This window comes from Mesocricetus auratus, unplaced genomic scaffold (genome assembly GCF_017639785.1).
Source record: "Mesocricetus auratus isolate SY011 unplaced genomic scaffold, BCM_Maur_2.0 Super-Scaffold_100019, whole genome shotgun sequence".
Taxonomy (NCBI): Eukaryota; Metazoa; Chordata; class Mammalia; order Rodentia; family Cricetidae; genus Mesocricetus; species Mesocricetus auratus.
Genome location: NW_024429200.1, coordinates 13,270,275 through 13,283,108, shown reverse-complemented (window position 1 = coordinate 13,283,108; position 12,834 = coordinate 13,270,275). Strand labels below are relative to the sequence as shown.

Here is a 12,834-nt window from a genome sequence, read left to right as displayed (position 1 = left end):
CTACTTCAGGAGGCTTCGGATTAGCTAAATATGCAAGAGATTATTGTCTTGAGGAAATAAAAATTTCTGTTTTATGGAACACAATAATGAATTAATTCTTTTAATTCAAAATTAATTTCTCTGCATAACTCTGAACATTTCTAAATCACCTCTTAATTTAAATTATAGTATTTTCAGAATTTTCTATAGTAAAAAATAACCCAAGGCTAATGTGTTAGGGAAATTTTTTTAAAGGAAACACTTCTTGCTAGTTTTTTATCAACTTTTTTTATCAAGTTAGAGTCATTTGGGAAAAGAGACCCTCAACTGAAAAAAAAATGCCCTACTAGACGGTCTATAAGCCTGTCTGTGGGGCATTTTCCTGATTGATGCCTGATGTGAAAGGGCCCAGCCTATTGTGGATGGCACCATCCTTGGGCAGGTGGTCCTGGGTGCTAGAAGAAAGAGTAAGCCATGAGGAGCAAGCCAGTAAGCAGCACTCCTCCATGTCCTCTGCATCAGCTCCTGTCCCCAGGTCCCCACCCTGACTTCTTTCAACGTTAAAGCACAAGATGAAATAAACACTTTCCTGACCAAGTTGCTTTTGGTCATTGTGTTTTATCAAGGCAATAAAATCCCTAACTACAACAAACACATTTCAAAAGATAAACAAAAAGCTATGGAATGACACCATCCTTTAGCTTACATAGTGAAGAACTGGCAAACACAGAGAATCAAAGACTACAGTGCAGTAAGAAAACACTACTTCATCTTTAAATGGTTTTCTTCTGTAGTGAATTGAATGAGAACAGCCCCTATAGGCTCATATACTTGGATACTTAGTCACCAGGGAATGGTACTATCTGAAAGGATTAGAAGGATTAGGAGGTGTAATCTTGTTGGAAAAGGTATGACCTTGTTGAAAAAAAAAAAAAACTGTCAATAGGGGTAGGAGTTGAGGTTTCAAATGCCCATCCCAGTCAGTCTTCTCCCCCCACCTCTCTCCTCAATGGCTCAATGCTCCCTGCCATAATATAATGAACTGAACTTCTGAGCTTCTGAAACTGTAAGCAAGTCCTGATAAAGTATTTCTTTTGTAAGAGTTGCCACGGTCATGGTGTCTCTTTACAGCAATAGAACACCTCCCAAAATTAAAAAAAACAACAACAACACACACACACACAAACTTTATATACATAACCTCTGAAAAGCATTTTATAAAATAAATCATTTATGAAGTAATAAATAACTTAATAAAATAATACTGTAATAAACTAAGACAATAAGAAATAACCTTAACTCTAAATTATGAATTTTCTTTAAAACTCAAGTTATACTACTAAAAGGGAAAAACTATTATTCTCATTTTCATTACAAAGAACAAAAAATAATGTTTATCTGTTTTAAAGTTGCTAAAGCAAACAGAAATGAACTATTATCCTCTTACACAAGAAATATAAACCACTCCTAACTAATGAAAGTTTATATGCATCATAAGTAACTTTGATTACAGATTATCCTGTTAATCAAAAATGGGTATCAAAAGTAAAACAAGAAATATCCAAAATCAGGTAGGCATCTAGCATAAAGATAGACATATGACAGACACTGAAACACTGTGGTAAAGACAAGACATAAACGCCATATCTAAGTCTACAAAATGACTCGTGGAGATCAGAGAAAAAAATTAATCTAAGGATAACCTACTTCTTTGAATCGTGAAGTAAAGCAAATGTTTACTTTGTCCTCTATACTTTTTTCTTTAAAAACATTTTATTAATGTATTTCATTTGTGTGTGCCTGAGTGTGATTGTGTGTTTAAATATATACATATCACATGCATGCATTCACCTCCGGACATGAGAAGAGGATATTGGGTCCCCTGGAACTCAAGTTATAGGCAGATATAAGCTGCCATATTATATGGATGCAGAAAACTGATTTTGGGTCTTCTGCAAGAATAATAAGCACTCTTAGTCACTGAACCAACTCTCCAGTCCCTCCCCTGTACTTCAAAAAATTTATTATATTATCTTTTATTTTAAATAATGATGAGATCCTACTGTCCACGAGTTAGGTGCCAATTCATTGTATTCATCTGTTTATTGATGTCTGACTGAACAGTGATGTCAGAACATAAATGCATGAAAAATACATAAGAGAGTTGCAAGAATCATAGGAATCTATGATCTCACTGATAACATAGGAGCCCTCACTTCTCAATTGCTTCACCTATTTTAAAGCACTGAACTGTGACTGCACAAGCATAACATAGCCAATTCCTATAATAATCTACCAGAAACGGAAGCCTCGGTTTGGACAGGTGGCTCAGAGGCAAAGAGCACTTAGATAGAATGCTCTTCCAGAGATCCCAGGTTCAATTCTCAAGCACCCACAAGGCAGCTCTCAGCTCTTTATAACTACACTTCAAGGAATCCAATACCATCTTTTGGCTTCTGTGGGTACCAGGCATGCATGTAGTACACAGACATACAAGTAGTCCAGTCATACACATAAAATAAAATTTAAAGGAAAGAGAAACAAAAGCTTAATAAATGTCTCTGAAGATACCAGGGCTAGAACATTTCTTTTTTTTCTATCCTGTGCTCTAGTGAAGATAGTGAAAACTCCAAAGTCTGGCAGGAGGTGAGCCCCCAAAACAGAAATGACAAGAAATTAATATAGAACGATATCCTCATATATCTTAATATAATTTACATCCAAGTTTATAAAGAATCAGAATAATTGATTGCCTTAAGAAGTAATAGCATTTTATCTTAAACTATACCAAATTCCTCTAAACCATAGTAAAAATTTTTAATTAATATTTAGTAGGCAGTGCTGAAAAAGAATTTCCAGACAAGGTCAATGTTTATTCATTTGTCGTAAAAATATGACAAATCAAAGTATACTATAAAGAAAACCAATACATAGGCCTTCTGGGCAGTTTTTAATTACTGTGTGATATTTGAAAAATATAACTAAAATGTTCATACCTGATCGAAAGCACTCAATTATTTGCTGAATACCAGATTTGGATGTCTGTAGTGGTTGCTGTAACAGAGGAGGATCTCCAGGCTCCAGGGTATAAACTATATGGGAAACAAACACCCCAACCCACAAAAAAGGGTTATTTAAATTACTTACTATTCAATCAAACAATAGTCTGCCACAATTATGTTAATAATGAGAATACCTCCATATAATCATATATGTAAAATTCACCATCATCTTCGTAAGACAAATGAACCAATGGAGAGAAAACCTCAATCATTCTCAATATTAAAGACTCAATCAAGGTTAGTCATTAGTTCTAACAGCAAATGCTTACTGCTTTGAAATCATTCAGTATACACTGTTTGCCTTTTTAGTCTTCTTAAAGAAGAACTATATTTAACAAAAACCCGTAAGGTTATGGTAGCCTAGCCATACCTAGTAAGCTCTTCCAAAAGCCTTAAAAATCACCTGATCAAGCATCCTGGACAATCATGAGAACAAAACTCAAACCAACTGCCTAAGAAAAAATTAGACAAGTCCACAATTATAGACATACGAGACTTTCATTGAAGTACTCTATAGCACTGTATTCAACTGAGAGAAACTTCCAATTCCAAAATCTCTTCATAGGAACCAAACTAAAAGCTATGAAATAATCACATAACAGCTGAAAAGCACCAGCCAGCTACACTGTACTGACCAGGAAGGGTGTCAGTATGGTTAAATAATAAAAACAGGGTATAGACTGTGGCCTATTCACATCAATGCATATTTACGCAGATAGAGAAATACATAAATTTAGTTGACATGGGTATTGCATAGATAGAAAGTTATCTAGGAAGGGTACCGACAGAATTTAGCAACGGTTCTGTCAGGGTAGGTGATCTCGAGGGTGCCGTTCACATGCCTCACGTGTCTATTATTTCAGAGCACAGAAGTTAGGCATTTTACAAGTAAAGTAAAAATAACTTCTCCATTTTAAAAATAAAAACTTCACTTTCACATCTAGTCATTATTGCCCCCTCCCCTTCGCAAAATTCTCAGATGAAGCACAAGGTAGCTGAACAGGACACCTGTGATTCTATCAGCTGTCAAATAGACAGAAAGGCTGTAGTGAAGGAAAACTGGCCATTTAATTTTTTTTCAAGAACATAAGGTCCTACCCAACTAAGGCCACTGTCACCCAGGGACCACTCTCTCAGTTTGGGGGTTGAGGCAGCATGTTCCCTTCCACTGCATGTGCTTCTACTGCTTTGCATCTTAGATCTGGAGAGCAATTCCATTTTTGATACAGAGTAGCCGAAGCAGAGCTGTGCATACCAATGGAGCCTCAGACTCCCCTTCATACTTCAAATACTCAACTAAGAGGAACCTCATCGCAGGACCATATCATCACGTAAAATCTTAACAAACACTTAAGTAATAAAAATACACACAGACAACTAACTCAGTTTGAGAACACTGGCAATAATAAAGAATTTAAGAATCCAGATGCACACTCCCTGAGTGTCAATTGTATGGCGATTTCTTGAGGTATAACTAAGACAACTAAATGCTCAGATCTCTTTTCCTCTTCTCTAACATGGAACTAACAAAATTACCAAAAATGGAACTTTGCAATTATTAATAAGATATGATGAAACTAATCAAAAGACAGCCTGGGATATATAACAAGTGCTCAGTAAACATTCCAGCAGCATCAGCAATATCATGTGCACACAACTGCTTTTCTTGCACCAAAAACATCTTTTCACAAATTTAAGTCAAACCAACCTTTAAGAGAATCAGCAGAGGTTCATTAGCAGTCTGTTAGTGTTGAGTTAGAGGGATCACTTTCCAGTACTTGTGTATGATAGCATTTGATAAGTATAAAGCATAATTAGCTACAAAGAGAGTAGAAATCTACCAACAGTAGACAACCAAGGTCTGGTTTTATAAGGAGCTAGAAGCAGAAAATTAGAGAATAGAAATAAGAAAAATAACCAAAATGGTAAGAGAACTCTAGAGAGAAACAGACTTTGTCAGAGTTCCTCACACTCCAGAAAACTTTCTGTAACACACCACTTCCAACCTCAGAACACTTCCACTAGAACAGATACACCCTAAGACAATAAAACCTGTTGTCTTGGCTCTGCATGGATGCATTACTTAGTAGACATACCTGTGTAGCTCCCACTATTAAAATATACTTTTTCAATTAAAATTTATTTGCAAAAAAAAATATATATATATACACACACATAAACACACATATATGTAATTTTCTAAAATCTTCTTACATATCCTGTCATCTGTTGCAAGATCAGACAGATCCAGGTTACAAACATTAAAAAAAAATTATCTCCCCCAACAAAAAGCACTCAAGCCCTCAGAACATTTTACTTTATGCTGTTCAAAGAGCACATATCTATTTATGTAGTTCTCACATGTCTTAAAACAAGTTCCTTAAAGATCTTTCTAATTATGATATCTAGGAATTTCTTATCACAAATAGAAGTTGGGAGAGTAGTTGGGGAGCAGAAAGGGAAATGTTGGGGAAGGTGAAAAGATAATGGAAAAGAGGTTTTCACTTACTGACAAATGATTAACTGCAAGATGGTTACATCAGATTCCTTACACCATTGTACGTTTAACTTCTGAAAACTTCTATCTAAAAAAGAATTGCTAAAACAAGAACGTACATAATACTGATAAACTTCTAATGCCACCTCTCACTGTAAACTGACTCATTTCATCAAAAAATAATGGTCTCTTCAGGAACATTCTCATCTGAGGTCTCACCCTCTGTTCATAATCAAAGTGAAGACAGAGGACTCATGAAAGCCCATTAAAGAATTTCTCCAGCATCACATCCCCATCTCGCCATCTGAGGACATCTTATAACTATCACACCATACTTCTTTCAGACCTGGAAATGTCCTCACTCAGCACACACCTTCCCTGAAATAACAACGACAATGAACTAAGCTAAAAGTCAGCAAATGTCTAGCTTTCCATTGAAATAAACATTCCAAAGTATTTAGTTCTACCTAAGGAAGCAAATATTAATAAGCAGTAACTTTTAATTTTTAATTAATAATACTTGCTGATTTGTTAATTGGAAAAAATACAATCCACACTAAAAAATTAAATTCCAGAAAGCATTTTTAAAGGCATTAAGTCCTTTAAATACTTAATTACCAGCGTGTACTGTAAATCATGTTCAAACGTTACCTTGTTTATTTGTTTCAATCTATCTCTTCCCATTCAAAAGTTATATGAATAAAGCACTGTCTTTTTCACCATTTATATCTCATTGCCTTGGGTAACACCTGGCACCTAAGGGATGCTCAATAATGACTTGTTAAAGAAATGAATGTGCGAACTAGTAAACGCTATTCAGTGCCATATTACATCTTCACCTCAGATACACAAGACATGCAGCACAGAGAAGCACTGAAGTTAGACGGGTCTGGAGCTGAATTTAAAACACGAGGTCCCATCCTAGAGGCACCTGTTCTATTAGGATATTAATGACCCAACAAAATACAAGAGAAATGAGGCTGGAACCAAATGGGTACTGTCATGCTCATCAATGTTTTCTTAAAAAAAGTTTCTTCCCCTTTACTACTACCACTTTCCCTTCTCAAAACAAAACACTTAAAATAAACTGGTATGATAAAAATTTAAATACATCAGTGTAATTAAAATATTTCAATTAAAAACAAGCCAAAGTGGTTTAACCCCCAGAAACAGCTGACCTGACAAGGGTTAACTCTTGACTCCCAGGCTGATGCCTGGGAATCCAGCATGGGGCTGATCAAGACCCCCTTAACGGGGGTGTCAGTGAGGAGGCCTAGGCAATCTATGGGGCCTTTGGTAGTTGACCAGTATTTATCCCTGGCATACAAATGGACTTTGGGTGCCCATCCCACAATGAGAGATACAGTCTTACCCTGGACTCTTGGGGAAGGGTCTAGGCCCTGTCCTGGATGAAATGACAGACTATGGACACCCCCATGGAAGAACTCACCCTCCCTGGGCAAAGGAGGGGCTATTGGGTGGGTGTTGGGAGGGCGTGGGAGGAGGGGAGGGAAAGGGAGAGGGACTTGAGATTGACAAGTGAAGAAACCTTGTTTCTAATTTGAATTTAAATTTAAAAATAAAATTTTTTAATAAAAAAAAGCCAAAGTAGAAAAAATACCATCCCTGGTAACTTTCAAATAAAAAGTGATAAACACTTGTCTTTGAACTAGAGTAGAATGGCCTTTATTTGTAACAACTGTACGTTTTCCATGATGTCCCTTTTAAGGTCAAAGTTCTAAGAACCATCAATACAATGTCTATCCAATTAGAATTCACTGATATTTTTCATGAGAGTCAAAAGCTTTAATATCATAAATGTAGCTGAATCATTTCAACTTAAATACCTTAGGTATACTTAAGTATTCTAAATAATCTGCAATACAATAAACTCTATCCAAAACAGTTAAGATGTTTTTAAACTTGACCCAAACTAAACTTTTGAGGGTTTGGGGGTGGGTTGGGGGGGGTAAACATTATCCTATGGTTTAAAGAAATACAGCACGAGAAACTTATTTCAGTGATAAACAACTCTCATGAGGATGGACTCTAGTATTCCACCACGAATCTATCTTTGCCTTTTCCTTCCGTTTGAAACACTCAGAGCGTGGAGTAAACCACTAACCGAAAGCCTTGCAAAAAGGGAAAGAAGCTGACTGATCTTGTGGAAATGATTGACGGTGACACTTGCAGCACTTTCTCTAGGGGATCAAGCTAGAGAGATCTCGGGTTTGTCCAGGCTCTTAGAAGGCCGCTGTGGAAACAGACGCACTGTTAGTTAGGGAAGACTTCTCAGAGACAACACTGAAGGCCCAGTGGTTCTGAGGGAGGAGAGCAGAGACCCTGGGCAAGGAAAGGACTTACCTGGTTCGCAGCATCCGTGATGGTGGTGGTCAGTCTGACAGTATTTGTCCCTCAAAGGCATTTTTAATGGGTGCGACCTATTTCCTTTTCACTGGGAGAAGCTCTTCATTGAGGCTCGGCTGTGAACAGAAGCACAAACCCGTCACTGTCCCCGAACTTCCCCGGGGAGGCTGCAGCTGCAATCTCCACAGACCATCCCCACCGTGCGCTCTCTGCTCTCCCACGCCAAGGCCCGCACCTTCCGCCGCCGGGCAAAGAAACGGACGCCCTCCCGCCCGCCAGCCCGCTCGCCCTCCCGCCGGGCCTGCAGCCTCGCACCCAGTTCCCCGCACAGGTTCATCGCCCTTACCCGGAAACGCAGCGTCCGGCGCGCAGCTCAGCGCAGCGCAACGCAGCGCACGGCCGAGGCCTGGCGGGCTGCGCAGGCGGCTGCGGCCTCGCCGTCCGGGGCTGGCGGGCGGGCGGACTGGCGCGCGGAGAGCGGGGGGCGCAGGGAGCGACGGGGAGAGGGAGGGGGAGCCCTGTGCGGCCGAGGAGAAGCCCGCGCCCTCCCGCCACGCACGTGCGCCCGGGGTGGTCTCCCTGGAGTAGGTCGGGTACGCGCCGCCAAGTGCGCCCAACTTACTCAACTCCCGGAGCGAGCGGGCGGGCGGGGAGGCGGGCGAGCAAGCGAGCGGGCGAGCCGGGAGGCGAGCGGGCCGCGGCACCGGCCGGGCGCACGGACGCGGCGGAGGGCCCCACCTGGCGCAGCCCGGGCGCACCGCGCGAAGCCGAGACGGCTGAGGCCCGGCGCGCTCCCAAAGAGTCCCCCGGCTGGCGGCGCGGACGCGGAAGCGCCACGGCTTCACCACGTCCTCGGGCCGCGGTGGCGGCTCAAGGCGGCCCTCGGGCGCTCCGGGCCGGCGAGCTGGCGGCGCGCGGGCGCAGGCGGTTGACAGGAGGAACCGCCCGGCGCAGCAGCCGAAGGAGCTGGAACCGGAGCGGCCGGGAAGGAGGCGCCCCTCTCCTCTCCAGGGCAACGGCCGGCCGCGCCGAGCCCGGCTCCCCTCAGCGCCGCTCCACCTGCAACGGTCCCCCGGGCTTTGGAGAGGGGCGGGGAGCTGCGCCGGGTCCCCCACCTGGGGCCTTTCGGGTAGCAGATGCTTCGGGAAACTTTATGGAAGTCAGTCGCTTTCTCTCTCGGCCGCCCCCTCCCCGGACAGCCCGAGAGACCGCCGTGGAGAGGGTAGGAAGGGGGAAGCAGAGAAGTCTCCGGCTGCGACAGGGAGCGACTGACTGACCCCGGACGGAGATGGGGCGAGGGCAGGAAGTGACAAGCTCACGGAGTGAGTGGGGGGAGGGTGGCCGGCACGCCCGGCAGCGCGGCGCGCATGCGCCGGGCGGGCAGCCCCGGTGGGGAGGCGACGCGCGGGGCCGGCCTCGGGGGGCGACTGCGCGGGGCTGGCGGCGCCGAGGGCGACGAGGTGCACGGAGGGCCTCGCCGGCGCGCGCCCCTGCGTCCTCCCGGCGGCCGGCGGTCGGCGGCTGCGGGGCCCCGGGCCGAGGAGGCGTGCGTCCCGAGGTGTGAGAGCCGCTGGCACGTCCTCCGGGCACGCGCCGCAGGCTCGCTCCGGCTCCAAACTGTTGCTCACGCTGCGCTTCGGCCGACCCGAACCTGCCACGGGTTGGGAAGACGACGGAGAAGAAGGGAGTGTGAGCCCCAAGTGGACTCGATCCGCAAAGGCTGGCAGGTGTTGGCTAGGCAGCATTTATGCACTTGTGCCTTCTGGAACTTGGGATGCAAGAGGCTTGAGGATCGGGACTCCTGCTGCGCTCTGATAGTGCAAACCTAAAAGTGAAGTTGGATCACATGGCAAGCACGCACTTTCCTTCTTTGGCCCCAGCCTCCTGCTTGGAAAATCCCCAAAGATCGAAGATGACCATCTTCTGTCAAATCTGCAGACCTCGGGCTGCTTCCCATGGCGAGTAGCTGCAGTCCCCACCTTCTTCCCAACTCTGAGATTGGAATTCTTGCCCTTGCTAACTTCAAGTATGTGTCAGCTCTTGGTCAAGATATTTTAGAGTGCCAATTTGCCCTTATTTATCTTAACATTGATGAAAAACACATTTATCTGGCTTACTGTTTTCGAACTTCCGAAACAGTAAAGTTTAGGAAGGTTGGCTCAAGGTGTTTGGTATTTTGTTTTTTGAGATGGTCTTGCCAAGTAGCTCCGGCTGGCCTGCAACTCACTGACTAGTCCAGGTTGACTTTCATCTCAGGGTTCCCCTGTGCTCTGCCCTTATCAAAGCTGGGGTTACAGGCTGGCCACCACACTCAGCTCTGTGTTTGAGAAGAAAATAAGCAAAATCGATTTTGAAAATCCCAAACAAAGTTTGTAAACGAAGTTTGTAAATAGCAGGGCTGTTAATGGAATGCTTCATTGACCCTGTCCTCTTGGAACCGAATGGGATAGAAAAGTGATCTGCTGCTTCATAGTATATCCTATGGTCTTGTTTTCTGTCCCATTGTCAAGAAACAAATGGAGATTATAGGTCAATATACTATAAAGTGCTCCTTCTATGTGATGGTATTCTGCAACCGCTAAAAATCATATTTGGGGCTTGGGAAGATATTGTCAGTAAAGTGCTTGCAAGCAAGCAAGAAAACCTGAATTTGGTCCCAGAACCCATGTTAGACAAAATAACTACAAGGGTGGAGGGCAGATCTGGAAGGGCTGGGAAATGAGTGGGATTGGAGTGCGTGATATGAAAGTCTAAGAATCAATAAAAAAATATGGGAAAAAGAAAAAATACCAATGCAATCCTGTGCAAAGGAGACCAATGCAGAAGAATCCCCGGGCTTACCGGCTAGCTGGCATCAGCAAACGGATGAGGTCCAAGTTCAGTAAGAGACCCAAGAGCAATTGAAGATATACAGCATGGACCGTATATCCATAGATGCACAAAAATTGTCCGGATGCTATTAGTTGTATGGAACATGCTTAAACCAAAATAAGTTTTGAAATGTAATGGATGCTGTAATTATAGATGCTTTTGTCTGAATGAAGCATGTAACACTTTAATAAGAGTAGGCAATAGGGAAGCTATAATTCATCTTCCAGTGTTCTGTAAATAGTTAAGATTCCACTCTTTTAAATGGCTATAATTGTGTAAAGTGATATAAATAAAGTAAAGCACAAAGATATACACACAACTCAAAACTACAATGAAAACACTGAAAGACTCTCAACGTTGGAGAAAGTTGAGTGGCAAAATTTGAAGTAAACTATTTTGTTTCAAATGATATTTTTTCTTGATTTTATGCAATAAGTGTACTTATCCCATGTTTAAAAATAAATTCTGCATTTTATAAGCCAGGAAAGTCTTTATTATGTATTTCAGTGGGAATTCCAGTGTTTGCTTGCCAGGTGTTAGTTTTACAGCTTGTTTTATGCAGGCTGGAGAGATGGCTCAGTAATAAAGAGTACTGGTTGCTCTTGTAGAGGACCTAGATTCAGTTCCCAGCACCCACCCAGTGACGCACAACTGTAGCTCCAGTTCCAGAGGATCAGCCCCATTCTTCTGACTGCAGTGGCACAGAAAATGTGATGCACATACATACATACATACATACATACATACATACATACATACATGCGTGCAAGCAAAACACTCATACATGTATAAATGGTTTTAAATTTTTAATGTCGACTGGAAGAGCAGTGTTACAAATAACATTACTAGAAGGTCCTCAGAATTGCTAAGAGTAAATTTCTTAAAAAATCTGAAAAGTTCAGACTTTAGTTAGTAAAACAGATACTAAACACTAGGTCATAGAATTTTAAAGATGAAAATAAACCATAGGAATTTCCTAGTAAACCTTAATTTATACCTGAGAAAACAGAGACCTAAAAATCCTAAGTGACCAGTAATGGCTGCTTTCCAGACCTAGGTAGTTCGTTACTATATTGGCAGTCTAATATCTAAGATGCATTTACCCCTTAACATGTTTTCAAGTACTAACCCTTTTAATTCCCTCTTCTTCCATTCTGTAGTGAATGTTTAAAAAAAAAAACTGCAGCTGACGGGCAGTTGAGCCGACATCTGAAACAATTTGACATGGGAACTCATGAATTTAGCCACTAATGCTGAGTTGACTCACCATATCGTAACTGTGTGGGGTCAATCACATGGTGTGTGAAGGATGAACCAACAGATCCTGCCAATTTTGAAAGGTACAATGTGTCAAGAAACTATCTATACAGTGGCCATAGTGATCCCAGGAGGAGTACAAGGCCATTCTTATCTACATAGCAAGCTGATGCCAGCCTGAGGTACATGAGACCTCGTCACAAAAAAAAAAAAAAACAAAAAAAAAAAAACTGGTCAGTACAAGGCCTGTCTGAAGGAAAAGCACTGGGGAGGTGACAGTGAAGGTTCTATCTGGCTTCAGGTCACTTTCTCTGTTTGCCCTGCCTGCCTGCCACGTGGTTTTGCTACTGTGATGTTCTGCTTCACTTTGGATCCCAGAACCAACAAAGCCAAGAAGTAGAAACTGGGGCCCCTGAAAACATAACCATGGCCCCCTACTGGCTATTTCAGATATTGGTTCACAGTGATGACTGGTCTGGCTAATAAATTATTACAGCCTTAATTTTTGAGACAGAATCTCACTGGCTCAAACTGGCATTCCTTCTTAAAAGTCCAAAATTACAGCCTATTGAGGAACCCAAATCTGTTTTATGGTTTAAAGTCACTCTGTCTTATCCGCAGTGTTAGAGACTAAGGCACATTCACAAACGTAATTATCGCATACCAAGCCACCACCAGAGCATCAAGCCATTGTGTATGCTCTCAGTTTGTAGATCAGTAATTTGGGTTAGCCTTGTCTGAGTCACCAAGTTGCTGCTGCTCAGGATGCTTGCTGACGACTGGGATCCCCTCAGTGTAGCC

The 12,834-nt window shown here is 42.5% G+C and overlaps 1 protein-coding gene and 1 long non-coding RNA gene across 6 annotated transcripts in view; one reads left to right on the top strand and one right to left on the bottom strand.

Moving 5' to 3' along the window:
- The window catches only part of Znf800 (zinc finger protein 800), a 50,995-nt gene extending 41,838 nt beyond the window's left edge, over positions 1–9,157 (bottom strand). For 2 of the 5 annotated variants that reach the window (XM_040728516.1, XM_040728520.1), the window contains exons 1-3: positions 9,021–9,157; positions 7,903–8,021; positions 2,976–3,071 (exon numbers count right to left, since the gene is read on the bottom strand). In XM_040728516.1, the coding sequence (XP_040584450.1) occupies positions 2,976–3,071; positions 7,903–7,963 (157 nt within the window). In that variant the 5' untranslated portion in view covers positions 7,964–8,021; positions 9,021–9,157. Of the gene's footprint in view, positions 1–2,975; positions 3,072–7,902; positions 8,022–8,251; positions 8,334–8,527; positions 8,563–8,643; positions 8,773–9,020 lie in introns of those variants that run through there. The other 3 variants (XM_040728517.1, XM_040728519.1, XM_040728518.1) reach the window with 3 other exon arrangements.
- Positions 9,158–9,297: 140 nt separating this feature from the next.
- Positions 9,298–12,535, top strand: LOC121132985. The gene is made up of 2 exons (XR_005869699.1): positions 9,298–9,931; positions 11,937–12,535. It is a non-coding gene; the product is annotated as an uncharacterized LOC121132985 (long non-coding RNA).
- The last annotated feature ends 299 nt before the right edge of the window (positions 12,536–12,834 follow it).